We start from the raw sequence: 22,340 nt of genomic DNA, 5'->3' as shown, positions 1-22,340 counted from the left end.
TTATTTTACTGGACCTTAATGAGAATCTAATGGAATCTGTCCCTTAGCATGACAACCTTTTTGTGATTGGAAATATTGTGATGAGAAATGAAGTTATGATCACACACAAACTTGACAGATTAGATCACTCTTTTATTATCTCTTAGTAAACATAAGGTTCACTGAAGATATGCTTTACTTTTACACGGGATTGTAAATAGAAAAATACATTGACACACAAAAATATGGTACTTTGATAGCAAATTTAAACAAATGATTTTCAAAGAGAATACTGGTTATTTAATTAATAAAGGTGGTTCTTGAGTGTGCACTGTTATGCGTACATTTTATTGTGTGCTGTGTTTAAGGCCAATAGAATTTGTAGCTACTTATACATCCGATTCTTGAAAACTGAAACCTTGTCTTACTTTTAATTATACAAATAGACCACATAAAATGTGCCCTGATATATAACTGCTTAATTAAGGCACACTCCACTGAAGTCTTACGGCAGCTTTAGAAGGCACTGCTGTATGATTATGGCCCTGCCCTTGAAACATCTGGATATCTTCCTCATTAGAATACTGTTCAAATGTGTAGGCTTGAATGACTTATTTGGTATTTAAAAGAAGCCCTCATTTCAAGAATAGAAATATGTAAAATCTTAGTATCATGGTTAGGTTTGTTACAGGAGTGGTAAAAAGGCAGGAGCCAAAAACAAAAAACATGGTAAGTGTTCAATAAAAGGCCAGATGAAACTTATTGGAAAGTAAATTTTTCTTCCTACTTGTATTTTTCTAGTTACAGTTCTGCCAAATATTTGCTGCCACAAAATACATTTATTTTTATTTAAATTATAATAAGTGATATTTCTTCTAAACAACCACTAAGCTCTCTAGAAATTTTAATCTACAATATTTAAACCACTTTAATAAATAAGAATTTTCCTCAAAATGAAATACCTTTGAACTTTATAAGCTATTTCCATGAAGTATATTTTAAAACCACCTTTAATTTGGTATGAAGACACTTTGGCAATACAGCAGAATACATGATCTTGGCAAGACCAAGCAAGTACAGTAAACACCCATGATCCCAGTGAAAAATACAAGCTATAGAACACTTCAGTTTCTCTTAGATTGAACTAGAATACAAATCCATTTATCTTCTGACAAATAGCAAACAGACATTCTACACAATTAAAAACAAATTTCTTCAATTGCACCAATGAAAAAATAAAACAAGTTGCAAATATGAACCATACAGAGCCTAATGGTGAAGATAGAAGATTAGTAGTCTATAAGCTAATTGAAACTGCAGTCAGAGGATGCCAGACCAACATTATAAATATGAAGAAAAACAAGCTAAATATTTACTTATCACATATACAGAATAAACACCAGCCGTGTTCAGATGTGCCCAGGATACAGGCCAACTATAAATGCACTGAAGCTGTGAAATCTAGTTCCTGATCCTTCTATTGGTCCTTAGAGCAATGGGAATGTAGCTTTACTTGCTCATACTAATTAAGCCACCTCTGCCTCGAACCCCAACCCTTTTCCAACCAACAAAAATCATAACGAGTCTACAGTCACGATCAGTTTATCATCAATCCAGTTTATCCAGGATCTATAGATTCTGCCATGATTTGCCCTCTATTCATGTTAAAGGGAATGCTTAATCGAATTAATGCTCAAAGACACTAATCTGATGTGTATTTATATTCTTATTTAACATTCAAGTGGTTAAAATGGTGATTTTAGAAGGTTACCTATAGTAGGAGTTTGTAAATTTGGATTAAAAACTGTGATTATTTTATAACTATACCTAAGATCTTAATGTGAGACTCTAGGTCTATTTGCATTAAGGCAGGTGGTATTTTCCGTGTAATACACTCTTCTGTGGTTACCAATTTTTGAATGATTTACCCTCATGGGCTAAGGTTGTAAAAGGCACTTTTGGCTCTGTGAAATATTTTTCCTAAATCGCAGGCTGAATCTTAAATGTTTACAAAGCTGCAACAAATTAAAGACTGGATGCTTAGTTAGTAGGTCTAAGGGAGATGGGGAGAAGCAGTTTGTACACAAGCCTATTAATCTCACTGTGCCTTGTGTCAGCCATAGGGAAGGTCACAGACACGGGCCATCTGAAATATGGTGCCGCACACTTGAGTTTTCAACAACCACATGTCCCCTTCTTTTCTTCATTTAATGGATCTGTAGTGGTGTGGCCATTGGATCGCACCACTCCTTCAGGAATCCAGGACTTGTCCACGCACCGTTCCATTCGCTTCATTATCAGGTCCAGGAGCATCTCAATCGCCTGACTTATGTTTGTCCCATTGGCAGCACTAGTTTCAAAGTAGGGTATGCTGGAAGACAGAGACAACCCAAATAACAGAAGGGGAGAGACAGTGACCTTTGGCCTTGGTAATTCAAATTAGAGAAAAAAAGTTGAGTACAAATATACAAGATGACAAACATTTAACCACTCCAGTGTAAAGTGAAAAATAAAATAAAATAATCCTCACTGTATTCCTAATAGAAATGTAAAACTAGAGGTTGTAGGGGCTGGGGCTGGGTCTCAGTGGTAGTGCACTTTCCTGGCATGTGTGAAGCATGGGTTTGATTCTCAGCACCACATATAAATAAAAAAATAATAATAAGGGTCTATCAACAATTAAAAAAATTTTTTTTTAAACTAGAGGTTTTAGACACTTCCAAAGATTATTTATTTTTAAGAAAATATATTTATGGAATATACATTTTACAAACATTATAGAATGGGAACTTTTTTGACTTTTAAAAATTTAAGAGTTAATTCTTGATATAAGAAATGAAATTCCTCTATGTGAAAGCAGAACTTGAAAACCTTTAGAAGAAAATGTAAGAAAATATCTTTATTACACAAGGAAATATTTATAGCTCAAACACAGAGGAAAAGCTTGATAATCTTGTTTGTGTTGTGTGTTTGCTTTATTGAGACCAGGTCTTGCTATGTTGCTGAAGTTGGCCTCAAACTTCTGGGTTCTAGGAATCTTTTTCTATCTCAGCCTCCAGTAGCGGGGACTATAGACATGCACCCAGCTCAATAATCTTGATAATAATAATAAAATTAAACTTTGGTGCCATGGCATATATCATAAACAAAGTTAGAAGGTGAGTTACTGACCAAAATAAATGGTTGTGTTAATATAACTAACAAGTGAGCTAGTATCCAAAAAATATAAATAATTCAAGTTAATTAAAATGATAAATAGGTGATGCAAAATAGACAAAGAATCTGAACAGAAAATTCTCAGAAAGAAATAACATTAGTGAAATAATGTTCAACCTCACCAAAAACAAGGGAAATGCAAATTAAAGTAATGGCATATTAATTAATTCACATCCATCACATTGGCAAAAATATAGAGTCTCCCACTACCAAGTGCTCCCAAGGCCACAGGAAAAGAGGACCTTGCATTTACTGCTGGTGCAGGAATGGACAATTAAAACTACTTTGGAAACAATGTGTGTATGTACTATGGACCAGCAACACCACTTCTAGATACACATTCTAAGGTTAAGTGTAGACTTAGTAGTGCACAGTAAATGAGTTACTATGGAGATATCATGGAACCCTCACACCTTGGGGCAACTGAGAATGGTCTCGGGCAGCCAGAGTCCCTGAGCCAGTATTCTCCTACCTGATCAAGCCTTGTTATTCATCTTAGGGAACTGTACAAATATTATAATTTCCTGTGTGTGCTATGTTGTGAAAAAATATTGAGCAGCACTGTCCCAGAGGAGCACTATCCAAAAGAACTTTCCACAAAGACAGAAATTGTCCATGCCCATGCTGTCCAATAGTAATCTGTTGATTGAGCACTTAAAATGTGATTAATGCAAGCAATGACCAATTTTTTAATTTCCACTAATTTTAATTCACATAATCACATGTGTCTATTGGCTACAATATTGGACAGTACAGAACTGAAGAAACTCACATATGTTCACATGGCATCACTGAACAAAATATTTACTGAAGTACCATCTGTAATAGTGGAAATTTTAACATTAATGCCCATCAGTAAGTGTATGGATAAATAAACTGTGCTATCATCATACAGTGGAATATTGTGTAATGCCTACAGTGTATCAACATGGCAAAAATTCTCCAAATTAAATGTCAAGCAAAAAAAAAAAAAGTTGCTTGATACGAAATCATTTGTGTAAAGAGCACAAAATAATTACACATTGTTCTGAAAACACACCTATGTATTAAATGTGTAACATCTAGGATTGGAAAGAAAGAATGCTTTTAGATGAAAGTAACAAACTTCTGGATCAAATGTGTATAAGTCACAATGGGAATTTGTTATCTTGCATGAGGCCAAAGTAGTGAGGTCGCAGAGTTGAGTAATTCAGCTGTTGAAGAATACAACCAAAGGACCTAGATTCTGCCATCCTTCTGGCTTCCTCCGTCTGCCTCCCTTCATGACCACAGAGGCAACATTCCAGCTGTGAGATCTCATCCCACGAAAGTTCCAAGGAAGAAAAGATTCTCTTCCTCTGTGTGTATCTCTCAGGAAAGAGGGAAGAGTTCCTTTCATATCTCGTTGCTCAAATCCAAACATTGGCAAAGAATGGTAGTGACTATGGCAGTTGGGGGCACAGTAGTGATCACATGGCAGCTGCTAGAAAGAACTGGATTCTCATTTCAGGTCACCATCAGAAAAGCTAAGTCTGCCATAAGTAAGGATCAGAAAATCTGATCCTTATTGCAGAACCATCCCTGACTACAGAATCTGGGGTTGTATCTCCCACTTCATCCTTCCAGATCATCCCAGAAGATCCGTAAGAGTCCATCTGGAAAATCATTAGGAGTTCTTGGAAGGGAAAGAAGGAAGATTGTTGTTTGAAAGAAAAACAGGGTTGAATGAGTTCTAGAAAGAGGGGTTTTCAAACTCGTAGACAACCCCCTGCAGAAGACAACTTCAAAAAACCAACTCAAAGCAATATGCAGAGAAGTATGGTGAAAGGTGCCTCCTCAAGAAAAAAGACAACTAATTCACAGTCAAAGAATCTTGAGCCAACTCTCCAAGGAAGATGGGGGTAGGGGCACTCTGCATAAAACCCCCCTTCAGAACCCGTGAGGAAGACAAGAAAGAACGGACAGAAGACTCCTGGAAATGGAGATGGTGGCAGTACCAGCAAAGCTCTCCAGCATCCTACCCCCAGAAAAAAAGAGGGGGGCAGGGAGATCCCACTGTGGAAAGTGAACAGACATTTAACAATGGAATGGAAGTTAAAGTGAAGATTCCTCAAGAATTACAACCTTGGCTTGTTGAGGAGTGGGACTTAGTAACCAGGCAGAAGCAGCAGTTTCAACTCTCTGCTGAGGACGTAGGTGCTCTTCTAAAATTTGTAAGAAATCACAGGAAAATGTCAATAATAAGGAGTAAGCAGTATATAAAGTTGTGGCAGGAATAAGAGTATTCCAATGTGATACTGGGCACTTAGCTGCTCTATAAATGTGAGAGGCCCCAATATGCCAAAATTCTTTTGGCCCACCCTAATGCGCCAGCGTCCCTGGTTTATGGAGTGCCACACCTACAGAGATTATTTGTAAGAATTTGATCAAGTTGGCCTATGCTCTCTTTGATGATAAGAACCTTGCATTACTATTGAGCTATCTGTATGATTTCCTAAAATATCTGGCAAAGAATTCTGCATCTCTGTTAACCGCCAGTAATTACAAAATAGCTTCTGCTCAGTAATACCACAAAGCTCTGTAAGAGGTTCTACTGATCACTCACTGTTACATCTGGTATCTGTAAACACAATTCTATTCTTAGCTTTTTCTTTTTTTTTTTTTCTATAGCTGATGTCCTTTAAAACTGTTAAGATAGGGCTAGGGATGTTCATCCATGGTAGAGCACTTGCCTAGACTCTGGGCTCAATCCCCAGTATCAGAAAAAAAAAAATGAAGTAAGATTGCTAATGTATAGCAGGGCTTATGTTTCAGTTTGTTTTCTGTTCTGTTTTAAACAGAAAATACAAAACAGGCAGGTGGACCAATGGTACAGAATAGAGGACACAGAAACCAATCCACAAAACTACAACTATCTTATATTTGATAAAGGGGCTAAAAGCATGCAATGGAGGAAGGATAGCATCTTCAACAAATGGTGCTGGGAAAACTGGAAATCCATATGCAACAAAATGAAACTGAATCCCTTTCTCTCGCCATGCACAAAAGTGAATTCAAAATGGATCAAGGAGCTTGATATCAAATCAGAGACACGCCGTCTGATAGAAGAAAAAGTTGGCTACGATCTACATTCGGTGGGGTCGGGCTCCAAATTCCTCAATAGGACACCCATAGCACAAAAGTTAATAACTAGAATCAACAAATGGGACTTACTCAAACTAAAAAGTTTTTTCTCAGCAAAGGAAACAATAAGAGAGGTAAATAGGGAGCCTACACCCTGGGAACAAATCTTTACTCCTCACACTTCAGATAGAGCCCTAATATCCAGAGTATACAAAGAACTCAAAAAATTAGACAATAAGAGATCAAACAACCCAATCAACAAATGGGCCAAGGACCTGAACAGACACTTCTCAGAGGAGGACATACAGTCAATCAACAAGTATGGGGTTCTTCCTATCTCCCCACAATGTTCTCCCAGGGTTTATTAATAGATACTGATTTCCAAAACTACTAACTAAAAGGGGAAAATAATATAGTTGACTTCAACTTTTACAACACGCTATTAAATATTTTCTGAACTAGAACTATTTTCATGTTTTGGGGACCCCCCTCCTTTTTGCTTTGGGGATTCCTCTTATTTTCTTTACAGCATTCTAGTTTGCCTGGATTGAAACAAGTTGGTATATATTATTTATTCTAAAATGAAGGGGGAAATTGGGTAGCTCAGTAATAATTATTAAAAACATGCATGTGTTTTATGTGCATGAACTCATTACATATGGCCACGGTTTTATTCAGGTACACAATATTCCTGTTTCACAAATGATTAAACTGAGGCTTAGAAAAATGAAGTAATTTGCCCAATTTCACAATGCTAGAAAGAAACAGTTAGGATTTGGATCCAGAGTTGTCTAATACCAGTGTAACCGGCCTAACCATAGGTTTTACTGGTTCCAAAATTTATTTTTTGTGTGAAGATTTCCAAAATAGATAAATCTCTTTCACTTGCTGGGGGGAAAAAAAAAAGCCGAAATTGGAGAGAAATCCAAGGGACCTGGCAATGTTTGTCAAAGGTGTTGCTATCTGTCAGTTCCAGGCTGTACTCCTGGACCATACACTTAAGACATTTTGAATTCTGTAGCATCTGCATTCCTCAAGACCATCTAATCTCATATATCCATTTGTTCTATGATCCAAGCACTTGTGGTATATATGTAACTTTTAAAATAACTTACAAGGCATTTTTTTTCAAAACAGACTACTTTTCATATCATTTTGAAATGATCAATTAATCAACTAAAAGATTCTTCCTGCTTCTTAATAAATACATAAAATTGATGGTAAAACTTTACAACCTCAAACTGTTGATTTCCCTTCCACCATTTGGCAAAGCATCTAGCCAAAATGTTCTCAACTATAAAAAATACAAAAGAAAGATGTAGCACCTCAGGGGCGGGGGGGTCTGCAGCTAGATTCAGTAAAACATTCCTTAAATTTAGCAGAACTCTAAATTCCTCCATGATCACTTTTCTTGGACTATCTGTTTTCCTGTATTCTCATAGCATGTTAACTCTACCTCAGTGACTCACATTACCAGTTTCCTCATTCTTTTACTGTCTTGCAAGTAGCAGCTTCCACAGGATATCTTCAAAAGTTTTAGTTTTTTAAATTATTTGTAACTTTTTAATGTTTTTTTCAGAACTGTTCCAAAACAGTAATGAAAGACATAATCAGGCAGGAATATTACTAAGACACATGTTAAGGGGACATGTGTGGGAATAGAAGGTGATTTCTCCATTCTGATTCTTCATGACACTGTCTTGTCAATACACTTTCTCCAGAAGCCGAAAGGCCTGGCAACAGAACTGTGCACTTCTCTCCTGTGTGAGCACGGCTGAGAAACACTGGCTGACCACCCATCACCTCATCTGGGCACTTATCTAACCCTCTGTAAGGTTTGCCAGACACAGTGCTCCACGGAATCCAGCATGTCCACGTCCTATTGCCCTTTCATTTGCTGACTCTAAAATATCTCAATCAGAGTTGAGTTTGTTGGGCAAAAAGACAGTCTTGGGAGGTTTCAAACTTCCTGTCTGATTATGTCTTTGGTTACCATCAATCTTTTTTCTTCTATCTTCTTTGGTCTCCTTGTTACAAAATTAAGATAGTGCATCTCTGTCCCTCCCCACTGCCCCACTCATCACATGTAATATTTGATTAAATGTGATTTGTGATTGAATTCAATAAATATTTCTTTACTCAGTGCCTATGATGTTTTTGAGCTAAATCTAGGTGATGGTTTGTGATGTTAATATTGCTACAGAATAGAATTTTGGATTGAGCATTTTCAAAATGTAAATACTTAGATTTTCTTCATCCCTCTCATTTATACCCACAAAGAATCAGTTAATGTCTATGAAACATTGCTTATACTTAAGGAGAGAGCTTGACCATTCTATCAATCAGAAATATATTATTACAGGGAAAAGCTATTAAAACTCACCTCCCCAAGAATAAATTGGAAATAACTAAAAAAAAAAAAGTAGAAAACTGTCTTTAAATACTAAATCATAATTATGTGCTACTCTTTTTTTTTTTTTTTTTTTTTTTTTTTTTTTGACATACTAGGTAATGAACCGAGGGCCTGTACACACCAGGCAAGTACTCTACCACATCCTCTACCACATCCCAGGTCCTTTTAACTTTATTTTGATACAGGGTCTTGCTAATTTGCTGAGGCTGACCTCAAACTTGTAATCCTCCTGCCTCAACGTCTCAAAGTCACTGAGATTACAGGTGTGCACCTAATTTTTTAAATTCCCTCAAGGTCAATTATAAATTTCTTTCCAACTCTGGAGTTCTCTATCTCAGTTGATTTCCCAACTGAATCTCCTTTGAGCTATTTTTCCTTCCCACAGTTTCTTTACTCTCACTTCCTGAAAATTATTTCACAGTCACTTTTGAGCACATATAAGAAAATATAGTTGCAAATACTTTGAAAACTCTAAAACTTATGCATTAAAACTTATGCATGAAAGTTATGGACAGTATGATACAATGGGTAAAAGCTATAACCTCTGGAACTGACTGGATTCAAATCCTAGTATTACATTTTACCAAATGAGTAACTCTGGTAACCTACTAACCTCTATGCTTTAATAGCTTCATCTGTAATACCAAACATCAGTATTTTCTTATAAAGGTTAAATGGGCTGGGGTTGTGGCTCAGTGGTAGAGCACTTGCCTAGCATGTGTGAAGCACTGGGTTCAACTCTCAGCACCCCATATAAATAAATGAATAAAATAAAGGTCCATCAACATCTAAAAAGTTTTTTTTAAAAAAAAAGATTAAATGAGCTAATATTTTAAAGCTCTTCCATCATAATCTGACACATAGTGAAACTTAATGTTTATTTCCAATATAGAAATGGGTTAGTTAACAAAATGTATTTAAATTTTTGCTTAAAACTTGGAACACATCATCCCAAAGAAATAATGTCACTGAATCATGTACAGTCACAGCTACATGTCATAGCAACATTGTAAATATTAAGTTTCCTGCTAGTTCACAAATGTTAGTTTAATGTACAATGTAGCTGATTTATAAAATCTACAGTACTGGGCTGTACTAATTCTTGTAGGCAGAAGCATACTTCCCCATATCAAGAATGGCTCTCTCATACAGGTTCTGAAAAGTGTTTCATACTCCAAAGCATTTGCTTCCCTCACATCCTTATCAAACTTCTTGTTCCTCCAAGTGATCTTCACTAAAATGCTGGTAAAAATGGATCTTTTACTGATTAATACCAACATAAAAATGGCTGATGCTTCTTTAGCTATGAGCTATTGACCAATGTTTATTAACTGAAGCAATATTTAATTGGTAGAATTTCAAGGTAAAGAAGTTAAGCTATAAATTTTAAGTTACTCATTAAAAGATACACAATAAAAAAATAATAAAAAATATATAAAAAAAATAAAATTAAATAAAATTTTTTTAAAAAGATACGCAATATTTACAAGACATAGGTTAGATTTGTAACCCAAAATTCAGGTAACAAACTTGTGTTTGTTTTCAAATAAAAGTATATTTTCCTACCATTTATGAAACTCCAAGTCATGGGACCGAGAGTCAGGTTAACAACTTCAAAGTCTTCCAACTCAACAGAGTTTTTTGGGTTTTTACTTGTTTGTTTGTTTTTACATAATTAGGGCAATATGGTTTTTGTAAGTCCTCAGGAATAAATGAATGCTAGAGTTCACTCCATTCCACTCTCAGTTCTTTGGCTGTTAGAGGAAAAGTGAACTAGATAAGATCCACAGAGAAAACCCTGAATTAAGACTCTCCTTCCATTTTGAAGAAAAAAAATGTAGAAACATTTAGAAAAATAAAAATATAGATCATGATAGAGAGCCTCCTTTTATTTTTTAAAAGGATTATGTTTAATTCATGTGCATTTAAGAGAAAGAAATTGTTATGAATTGTAGAATTTTTTCACCCATGGTAAATTTTCTTTTTACAACATCTATTAAATGACTTCAAAAATTAAATAAGTGACATATTGAACTTCAGGCAAACACAGGTGATAAAACCTTCAAAATGTTTCAACTTCAGTCTCCATTATTTCTCTTTTTGCTATTAAAGATAATGAAAGTCATAACCAAACTTTTCCTAACATTGTTTTTCTACACTTCTTGATGTTTTTATTTAGATTGCTATATCCAAAATAGCACAGCTAACTAACACTTAGACCTCCATTTAAATTGAATTAGTTTAGAGTCCTCTTGAGGATTTTGCCATTGCTGAATTCCTTATTTTTGTTCAAATCTAATAAACTTGACTTCTTTGACAAAAAATTAAAAGACTCTCCTACCATAAGAAAATGATGCCTGAGACAGAAATATGTCTTGTACTCACTTTTAAAAGTCGGACTGCATATAGGAGACGAAGTGAATGGAGTTAGAAATATTTTTATGTTCACAGCTTCTGATGTTCACATTCAGAAGGGGTTTGAGCTATTTTACCTAAGCACTTTCATTAAATATTTCATGTTTTTTAAAGCAATATAAAAAGATCTCAAATTCTCGGGTTGGGGAAGAAAGAGTAAACAAAAAGAAAGGAATAAGAACAGCAATAAAGTTTCTGGGTTCTAAAGCCAACTCCTCATATTCTGGCCTCCAGCTCTGGGACCTGCTGCTCCTTATCAGTAAAGGGGAAGAAGCTCTGCTCCTGAGGTCTTGGTGAGGAGGAAATAAGATAACACACGCTCAGTGCTTAGCTCAAGTGTAGCACCCAGCCAGGGTTCAATAAATTTTCATACAATGGGATTTTTCTTCTCTCAAAAATATGATACTTTTCCAAAAACTTATTAGGCAAAATTTAGTAATCTTAGCAAAATATTCAAGAGGATCACCTGCCCCCTTTATAAGCATAAAAAAATTGGTATTGCTCCCTCTCTCCACATGGTGGTGCTAATATAGCACTATCATGGAGCAGTATTGCCAAAGGTATGAAAAAACTCTGTCTAAATATCAGTTTATAAATGGTCATTTGAAGTACATGCAGACAACTAATTTTAATGTGCTTTTAAAAGTAGATTAATCACAAATTTTAAAATAAAAATATTAAATGAAATGTTTACAGCTTCATATCAATGAGAGGGATGGTATTATTTGTAGTTTTACACCAAGACATTCATATCTCACTCAGGCCATGGGTTAGAATTCACATCCAGTTGGTTTCTTTTCTATTATTTATTCCCTCAAAACTAGAAGATCCTAAATCCCAGCTAGAAATTGCCAGGAATGACAGTAAGTATGTTGGATGGTTGTTAAATGGTTCTCTGTATTTGATTCACATGTGGATCTAGAAATTGTGGAGAAAATTTTCACATAAAGGAGAAGTGAGTCTTGGTATTTCCATAGTCTTCTGGATACTAACTGAATAACATTTACAGAAAAAGGAATGGTGTGTTGCCTGAACCTGAGAGACTGTGGCAAATGAAATCTAGATCCTCAACTGAGTTGTATTGGGCTCCAGAAATCAGTCTTGTATGTTTGATTATGGTTTATTTGTGTGCCATTAAAACATGCCCAATGATACATCAATAATTTATTTCTCTTATCAAGGAAGGATGTCACCAAGTTTGCAAAGAACCAAACTGGGAACGATCAAGTGATTCATATCACATTTCATCTAGCTCAGACTAGGTAAGACAGCTTCTGCTAAGCTCTGCCACTTAAAATCTAAGAAATGGGCTGGGATTGTGGCTTAGTGATAGAGTGCTTGCCTAGCATGTTCGAGGCGCTGGGTTCATATCTCAGCACCGCATATAAATAAACAAATAAAGATCCATCAACAACTAATAAAATTTTTAAAAATCTAAGAAATGGTTTATACTGATTTTTTAATGTTACAAATAAATGTTTTTAACTCCTCTTTTGTTCCAGAAACTTTTGAGCACCTTCCTCATCAACTGCCATCAGCCTTCAGTCAGGAAAAAGTCCTCTTAAATTTGCTGCCCATTTCTTTGCACAGAACATGAAATATGTATATTCAGTTGTCGTGTTTTGATCACATCCACAATTTTCTCTACTTCCCTCAGACTCTGCATTTTAAAAAATGACTTATTGTCACCACAAACTATCCTCTTTGAATAAAGCAGTGAGGACAAGCATTTTGATCCAACCATTTTTACTCACATAATGAATTCCTTGCTTACTCACTTGTGGTTAGCCCTTCCTCAGTACTAATTCTAGTGTCCCTTCCCATCTATAGCATAACTGATAAAATTATATAGGAAAAAAAATCCTTCTCTCTTTAGCATGGATTTTCCAATGAAAAGTCATTGGGCACATTTCCTCTACCCAAGCAGGGTGCAAGTAAATAACTATCTCATATTCTATGTATAAATGATTCTCTTCAAGGAAAATATCTGCTAGCATGCACACCTGCTAGCTTCTGTGCATGTTCCTAAAGTGCCATACTGAACCAGCAGCAACAGCATCTGAAAATCAGTGACAGATGTAAATTTATCTGCTCCATCCCAGACCTACTGAATCAGTACCTCTGAGAGACTCGGTGTTCCAGTGATTCTGATACATATTTGAGACCTAACAGTATCATCTAAAAGAATATTGTTGCCAATATTTCATTCTGTTTTCTATTCTAATGTATTCATCATTGACTTTGTAATTATTTTAAAAATGTTTTAACAACAGTGTAGATAGTAATCACTTTGGCTGACTGGTGCCCAAGTTTGAACAAGTCTCTGTTTTGCTATTTTCTCTGACTTCATTGACAATAGCATTCAATACAACACATTGAAAAGCACTGTTTTCCATTTGTTCTGGCAAATCTCAGTTGGTTTACCAGAGAGATCATTTTGTCTTGTTTAAAGTGACCTAAGAGCTTCAAATTATAATTTAACCAAGTTTCATAGAAAAAAATGAATGCAGAAAAAAAATGCTTAAAGAATTAGGGTAAATAGACTCCTAAACTACTAAAAAAAAAAATTCTGATATTCATCATCATGTGCACATGTTTTGCTGCTGCATGAAGTCCTCATTTTCATATATACTTGTTCCAGCACTCACAGATTCATGTTCCATATTTACACTATAATGTTAATTACCAATTTGCAAAGTTTTTCTAAGACAAAAGCTCTTATTTTATATATGTGGCACAAAACTACTTGAGAACCAATGATCTATTTTTATGACTGTGGTAACAAAAAAAAAATGTAAACTTATCAGAACATGTAAATGATATGAAAACATGCCATAAGCTGTACCCTTGTTTTCTAACTGTTAAATACAAGGATGTACTGACTGACACAGTCCTTTTAGTACATTGGCCACCAATGAAAATGTTATAATTATGAAGAATGAAACATGATTTCTGTGAAAATAATCATTAAATGTTTATGCCAAACTTGTAAAATACATATGAGCCAAATTGTTCCATCATATTTTCATCTAAAAGTGCCAAAGAGCCTACAGAACCACACTGCTTTCTAAATCCCATTAGAATTCTGTTTCTTTCCTTCTCTCATCTTCTTCAAGAGTTTCAGTTTTTCCAATCTGTTAATCCCTTTTCTTCTCATTTTAACTCAACAACTACAGATTGGGCTCCTCTCTGTGAAACATCCCACAGCTGTTGTGAGCTGGACACAGGTGAAAAACAGTCTCCACACTCCTCAGATCCTCAATGTGACAGAAGGCAATGCCAGGCTCTCTGCTACCAGGCTGACTGTGGAATTCTGAGACCCAGACCAGAGAAAAAAAGCAACAGCTGAAGAAGCCCAGAGGGAGAAGTCAATCTTGACTCTCCCCCAATACTTAAGAATATACTTGCTAGCTGAAGCTAACTCCTCTATTTGCCCTGCTCTTGCCCTTACTGACACACTTGTCAAAAGCATGGTCTAGGTATCTGGCTTCCATTGCTTCATCGCTTACTTCCTCTTTACCTCCTTGCAACACAGTTCTCAACATTTCAGCATTCTCTGTGGTATTTAACCTCTCCCTGTTTCCCTTCTACTTCCTTGAGTGCCTCTCAAGGGGTGGGGCAGAGTGGGGTACTTATTAGAACTGCTTGTGGGCCTTTGTCAGCCTCCACCTCAGAATCTCCCCAATCACTCTCAACCACCACATATGAATATCCTGCAGAGGACACCACTGCCCAGAATCCCCTGGGGTAGTGCCTCTTTAATATATCAACCTGGCTGGGGGGAACATTTCCCAGAATTTCCTTCCTGCTTAGGGTACACCACAAAAGAGATCTGGTGGAGATATGGAGGGCAGAAGTGAAGCAGTAGCCATTTTAATGCTTTTACATACTGTTCCTTATCTCTTGGCTTGTCTTGTTGATATAAACCAGCAATCAGACCTGCACCTGCTTCACCCACCCCAGACCTTCCTTTAGCTCCTGGGACCCCTGAGCCAGGTATATGTGGCTATACTTGTAGCAGAGGGTCCTGGCTTTTTCAGGACACGCACATCATTAAGATCAGAGGCAACAAGGGCTGACATGAATTTCAGTACACGCTTGTGGGTCCCAACTGGTTCTCACTTCTTACCTCCATCCTCCACTTGACATCCACCTTTCTTTCCTGACTCCCTGTCCTGTGCACTTCAAGCTTCAGCGTGAGACACAAAACCAACACCTTATAAAGACTGCTTACCCGACTCCCCCTGGTGCATAATTTCAAATCACTGTGACAGATCCCTTCACATGTAGATATTCACTTGAAACCTACCTCATAAACTCCAGATCAACTATGTCAGAAGGACACAGGCCTACAATTACGTATATTAAAAGTGCCCCAGGTATTTCTAACATGGTTAAACATCATCTACTCTGGGTGTAACTCCACATCCAATTGCAAATTGAGAATGATTTAAAATCCTGTTCTGCCCCACATGTGTGTTTTTTCTGATTTACCCCTTTTTCCTTTTCCGCTAATCCAGCCCTTACCCTCCTCACAGCTGAATCTCCCGGTCTCTAGTCTTCCCTCCTTCCATTTCACCCCTTCTAAGGCTCCCAGACTGATTTGGAAAAATATGTATAACATCTCTCCATGCTCAAAGGCTTTCAGCAATCCTCTGTCCTCCAGAGACCAAATCTAATCTCCTAATCTGGTATTCAAAGCCCTCCAGATTCTGGTTTCTTCTCACCTGACCAACCTATCCTTCTACCCACTTCCTAAAGCCCTGCCTTGAGGGCCTTCTTAACCTCCAACAACCCAAGGAAAAACTAAGCAGCGGTCACAGAATCAACCAGGAAAGGTCCTCCCCTGGCCTCCTTGAATTCTCAAGCCAACTATCTGGGTAACACCTTCTACCTCTTATATCATACATACCTCCATTTCCCTCCCCTCCCTTCCCAATCCTTCTCACTACCTTCTTTTAATAGCAAGTATCTGAATTTGGGTTCTCATAGTACCAGAGGTCAAAATAAAACCAATTCATTTGTAGAGGTGCCCTTTATACTTGGATAAGCAATAGATGGCTTCTTCTGTTGTGCCCAATTCATTCTATTGCCACTATGACCCTACTCCCACAGCTCAAGGAGGAAGACAGCATTTTGCTAACCCTCCACCATAAAAATAGCCTAAACCAAAGGGACTCTTCACCGGCTCTCCCAGTCAAAGTCAGCACCTGGTCTGTGATACTCAATAAGACCTCAAATGCTAGAATTGTCTATAGTATTATATGAACTGGCTTTGAAATTTCCTTGCTCAACATAAAGGATTTCCTTATCCTACAAGTCTCCAGTTGGCACCTTGAAAAGGAGGCCCTACACATAGTACATTTGCAGTCAAAGCTGTCTTTCTCCTGGGGGAGACCCTTATCCCATGATTTTTCTATGATTCCCACTATCATGATATTAATATAAAAAGTAGATATTTGACATCTCCCAAGGCCTACATCCAAGCTTTTTGCTTTAATTTTTCATTTTTGTCTTTTTTATTACCCAGTCATCTACAAAGGTTTATAATGAAAATGTTTTCTCTAGATTTCACCACAAAAATACTCACCCATATTGGTCAGCAAGTCCTCTGGCTTCCTCTTCTTTTACTACTCTCTGGTCTTCCAAATCACTCTTATTTCCACATAACACTATGTCTGGGTTTTCACAATATGCATGCATTTGTAGCTGGCCTAACAATATAAGAAAGTTTATTATAGGCAAATAATAACATAAGCACATGATCAATAAAGAATACATACAAAAGTGTTTTGAAAACCATAAATATATACACATATTTAAGAAACCAATATAATGCTTCAAAGCATCAATAATCTAATCTGTAAAACTGAAAGTATGGGGTAGAAATATAAAACTTTTTCCTGTCCTTAACACATATCTCAGTATTATTTATACAGACTTATAGAAGACTGTGATAACCCTCAAAAGTATGTATACCCACACATACACACACAAAACACTTGTCTTTTAACATTTTCTTTCCATTAGCAATGGCTTTTTTAAAAGAACTATCTTTTTATAGACTAACCTATTTCTACCTAAAACGTCTTTCACCTATTTTTTATTATTATAAGGCAGAATCAACCTATTTAAAACAAACAAGATACAGGATTCAGTAAAGACAGAAGCCACAGAATAAACAGTAAATGATTCTGTCACCAGAACCAAGGGATTGCAATTCTTATCCCAAGACTTTTTCTCTTTTCACCTGAAAACGTGTAAGGAGGCATAATTATTAAAAAGCAATGAATCAAAAAAAAGATCTTCACTATATTAAATAGTCTAATCTCCCAAAGAAGGAAGATAAAGTCTTACTTCTTACATCACAGAAAGGAATTAAAGTAGCCCTGACTTTCACAATGAGGCCTATCTCAAAGTTCATGGCCTAATTTACTTTTTGTCACCATTAACCAAAAGGTTGATAGTTTAGTTCCTCTTTATGAAGTCGTGTCCATTATAGATATAACCAAGAGACAGTCAGCAGGTATTTCCTAAGAATGAACACAGGCCTGATACTTTGCATGGAATTTCAAGATACTGCCCTTTGCCCTCGAGGGACAGCAGAGGCAACAAAACCTACATAGGCAAAACTAAACTGTGTTTTGCCTGTCTCCAGGAAAGTGGCATCTTTTCCTCCCTCCAGACTGCTGCACATACTGTCCCACACGGGAATATCTAGTCACAACTCTCCTTCAAGACTTGCTCTATGGTCATGTCCACCATGGAGCCTCTATGATCTCCAGAGTCTCTGTGCTCTGTTAACACCTCAAACAGCTATGCAAATGGACTAATTTGCCTTGGCTTGAATAATGGCTCTTCCTTTTACTAGCCATGTGACCCTGCGGAAGCTATTTGATTGCCTTAGTTCCCTATCTAGAAAAGGTGATAACGACAATACTTATTTCATAAGGTAAGGATTAAATGAGTTAATTCAGTGATTCTCCAAGTAAGGTCTGTGGATCAGCAGCCTTAGCATCATCTGAGAACTTGTTAGAATGCAAATTATCAGGTCCTACCCCTGATCTATGGAGTCAGGAACAGTGGGTAAAGATGAAGGGAATCTGATTTTTAACAAACCCTCCACGTGATTCCAACACACACTCACATTTGAGAACCCCAAAATTAATAAATTAAAGCATTTACAACAGCTATGTAAATATTACTAAAAACAATAGTTAATAGTCTTTATTTTAGAAATGTTAGGAGGTATAATTATAGGTGATGTTTTCTTTTTAACTATTTTTCTACCGTGTGAATTACTTAAATAAAAAGTAAATTAATAACTTATTTAGAAAATCTCGCTAAAGACAAAGGCATATACCTAAATAGCTACAACCTGCGATGGTATGTGATAAGGACCCTACAAACAGTGAAGATTTGAACAAGGATTAAGAGGAAGGGTAAAATTTATTCTGATAAAATTGATCACAGAGAATTTCACAGAGGCTAATTTTTGCCAGATTTTAAAGAACAGGCATAACTCTAATTGGTTTTTTAAATGGTGTGGTTGTAGAGAGGCCTTTCCAGTCAGAAGGGATAATCAAAATAAAAATAGAGGGCAAAATATGAAAAATATATGTTGTTGGGCTCTTACAGCATTTTGTGTGAGGCTACAGAAATTTAGGCTCTTTTAAAGTCTCATTACAAAAGTAGCTGGCCCTGGGTAAGGAACAAATCTGGTCATGCTGCTCACACCTCTGAACTCCAGGAAAGCAGGGGAGTGAGTACACTATCTGATTCCGTTCAGATTTCAATCTGGGTAGGACTTGGCTCATTGTTCAGTCTCCTAAACTGATCCAAGCTCACCCTTAGACTCATCTCCCTCGCCAAAAGGGCATGGAGAGATTCTCACCAGATGAAGAAAGACCTAAGGGACAGCTCTGGGGGAACAAAGGGAGAGTACAGAGCCATACTTCTCTCCCTGGCCAACCAGGGCCCAGGATAGCTACTTCTCTACCTTTGTGCTGACAAGCTATCTACCTACCTACCTATATGCATACATACATTTTAAGCTATTATTTTGACCAAAATTTTTTTAAAAGCAGAAGAAATGGATGATCTCTATAATATTCAAATTGCTAATAGAGGAAAAATAACATATACATATAACTAACAAATTTTCATTTCTAATTAAGATTTTATATTACCACCTCTGACATTCAACATTATTCTTTTTTGTTTATATGGGGGTGAAGCAGGAGAATGCTTCCCATTGAAAAGATAGGAAATCTTTAATATGTTTAAGTTTACCTAACTGGACAATAAGAATTTTTTTTTTTTTTACTTTCCAAAGAAAATAAAACAAAATACAAACACACATACTCATACTTTTGCATAATTGTTCTTTATCTAACTAGCTAATAGATGGGCAAGATTTCTTTGGCATATATACATAATAGAATATTAGTCAGCATTAAAAGAGAATAAAATCATGGCATTTGCAGGTAAATGGATGGAGTTAAAGAACACAATGCCAAGTGAAGTAAGCCAATCCCAAAAAACCCAAAATCGGAATGTTTTCTTTGATATGAGGATGCTGACTCATAATGGCTATGTGAGGGGGTGCATGGGAGGAATGGAGGAACTTTACATAGGACAAAGGGGAGGGAGGGGAAGGGAGGGGACATGGGTAGGAAAGACAGTGGAATGAGTTAGACATCATTACCCTAAATACATGTATGAAGACACAAATGGTGTGAAAATACTTTATGAACAACCAGTGACTTGAAAAACTGTGCTCTATATATGTAATATGAAATTAATTGAATTCTGCTGTCATATATAACAATTCAGAATAAATAAATAATTTTTAAAAAGATGGGCAAGATTTGTCTAATGTCTCAATTTCAGTTTCTACCTGTGAAAAACAGGTGGGTTCATTATCTTTCAATGCTAAGATTCTATGAGCAATCTCTAGTCGCCCTTACTAAACGTTTTAGAAAACCCCAGGGCTGGGGCTGGGGCTCAGCGGTAGAGCACTTGCCTGGCATGTGTGAGGCACTGGATTCAGTTCTCAGCACCACGTATAAGTAAATAAAGGTCTATCAACAACTAAAAAAAATTTAAAAAAAGAAAACTCCAGAACTTGTTCTGATGATGTGAAGGAGAGGATAACAAATAAGGACTGAGAGATTAGGAACTGCCATCATCATTCAGCTCCGAGAGAAATAGCAAAGTGTGCGAATCAACCAGGCATCTAGCAAAACAAAGCCCAGTAAGCCTAACAACATTTGGGAAATCCATATTTATAAAGTATTAAATTCTTAGTGATCAACTAACTTGAGAAAGGGCATAAAAGACCATTAAACAGAAAGCCAAAGGCTCCCTGTCCTTGGATAAGTGTATTACTGTCTCAGACTCAGGGTCCTCACCCTGGGATAAGGACACACCTACCAGAATTTCCTTGCTGGGTGATGATGAAGATCAGATACAAAATATGTGAAAATGCTCTGAAGGGCACAGCATGCTAAGTAAATTAAGTTAAAGATTAATTTTTAAAATAAGATTTTTTACTATCAAAAAATAACCAATTGTCCTTTCATAACCCAAGAAAGCAAAGTAATTTTTAAGAAGTACTTTTAAAAAAAAATTTTTTTTATTTTTTAGTTGTAGATGGACATAATACCTTTATTTATTTATTTTTTTTAACGTGGTTCTGGGGAACAAACCCAGTGCCTCACACATGCTAGGCAAGTGCCATACCACTGAGCCACAACCCCGGCCCTTAAGTAGTACTTTTTAAAAAATAATTTTTAGTTGTAGATGGACACAACACTTTTATTTTATTTATTTATTTTTATGTGGTGCTGAGGACTGAACCCAGTGCCTCACACATGCTAGGCAAGCGCTCTACCACTGAGCTATAACCCTGCCCTAAGTATTACTTTTAAGTAAGTGTTTTAAAGATTTGGATGTTCAGAATGTAACATCACAGGCTTCTCTAACAGATTCACTAGGGTTATATTAAAATAATCAAAGAAAATGTACATTTGAAAGCTGTTATTTGGTCATACAGTGAGATTTGCCTTTGCTATAAACCAATCATTTCAGAGGTTCAAATCTGTTTAAAAATCCAAAATGAAAGCCCAAAATGAAGGGATGACTTTTGCCAATGCAGTTCTAGAATTTTCCATGTCAGGTTCTCTTAGCAGAAGCTCTAAGCCCAAAAGCAGAGAAGGGGGTTCCAAAAAGAGAAAGGATATAGAGATAGGGTCCAGTAAGCCTTCAACAGATAACTAAATCTATGTAATGTATCCTTAACATGCAGGGATAATACAAGAATTGATAGCAGACAAGAGACAAGCGATGCTTAGAGATTTAACTACTTCCCCATATGTAAAATGGGGATAAGAATTTCCTCTGTGCAACAGACTTATTAAATGATGACATTTAAAATGCTTTTTTGTACCTGGAGCACAGAAGTATCTGACAAATCAGATTTAGTAAAAGCAGAGTATTTTAGTCATTTTTGGTCCTAAGCTAAACACCGTGTTCTTTTAAACAGCATTTACACTAAAAGCTCCTCCAAAAGAATTTGCAACATAAGTAGATATAAGCGGGTATTCTACTCCCTGGTGAAGGCAGCAGAGGCAGGAAAACAATAACACTTACTTATCCAGTTTCGGACATTGAGGAAACTTTGCTCATTCGTCAGATCAAAAAGTAGAAGAAAACCCATAGCATCTCTGAAGAATGCTGTTGTCAAACTACGAAACCTAGGATCATAAAAACAGATTGGTCACCTAAACCACAGCCCCACTCCTGAAATATAAGCTGCTAGCAATGCCCTCAGCCTCTTTACAAAAGCTCCTCAATAACAAATCTCATGATGCCATTCCAAAAGTGCATAGGACCAGCATTTACCACTTATATAAGTTCATGTGTTAGCAGTCCATGTGATTTGAAAACTAGCCTGCAGGACGGAGTAAAGGAAAACTAGCTCATGATCTCTCAATCTCAGCCAAGAATTTATTGTATAATTACTAGCTAATTAAGCCAAAAGCAAAAATGCTTGCTGTGTAAGTTTTCCTTCTGTGAAAGCTTGACTTGACATTACAAAGTGTTCCGTGATCTTTTAATTCCCTTATCTCTGATAATCATTTCTTTGCTTTAAGGTGGGAATGATATTCCCTACTCTTTCTTGGTACTCTGCCTTGTTCCAAGGCTTTATCCC

The 22,340-nt window shown here is 36.5% G+C and overlaps 1 protein-coding gene and 1 pseudogene across 8 annotated transcripts in view; one reads left to right on the top strand and one right to left on the bottom strand.

Annotated features, from left to right (window-relative positions):
• Positions 1-111: 111 nt before the first annotated feature.
• Rab27a (RAB27A, member RAS oncogene family) overlaps positions 112-22,340 on the bottom strand; it is a 78,233-nt gene continuing 56,004 nt past the window's right edge. For 7 of the 8 annotated variants that reach the window (XM_015480642.2, XM_048793727.1, XM_048793728.1 and 4 more), the window contains 3 exons: positions 21,779-21,882; positions 16,716-16,839; positions 112-2,350 (listed from right to left, as the gene is read on the bottom strand). In XM_015480642.2, coding sequence (XP_015336128.1) covers positions 2,155-2,350; positions 16,716-16,839; positions 21,779-21,882 — 424 coding nt within the window. In that variant the 3' untranslated portion in view covers positions 112-2,154. Of the gene's footprint in view, positions 2,351-13,949; positions 14,078-16,715; positions 16,840-21,778; positions 21,883-22,340 lie in introns of those variants that run through there. The other variant, XM_048793732.1, reaches the window with a different exon arrangement.
• Positions 4,900-5,758, top strand: LOC107138084 (annotated as a pseudogene).

This window comes from Marmota marmota, unplaced genomic scaffold, assembly GCF_001458135.2.
Source record: "Marmota marmota marmota unplaced genomic scaffold, marMar, whole genome shotgun sequence".
NCBI classification, from domain to species: Eukaryota; Metazoa; Chordata; class Mammalia; order Rodentia; family Sciuridae; genus Marmota; species Marmota marmota.
Note: the sequence above shows the minus strand (reverse complement) of the source record. Positions and strands in the feature narration are given on the sequence as shown.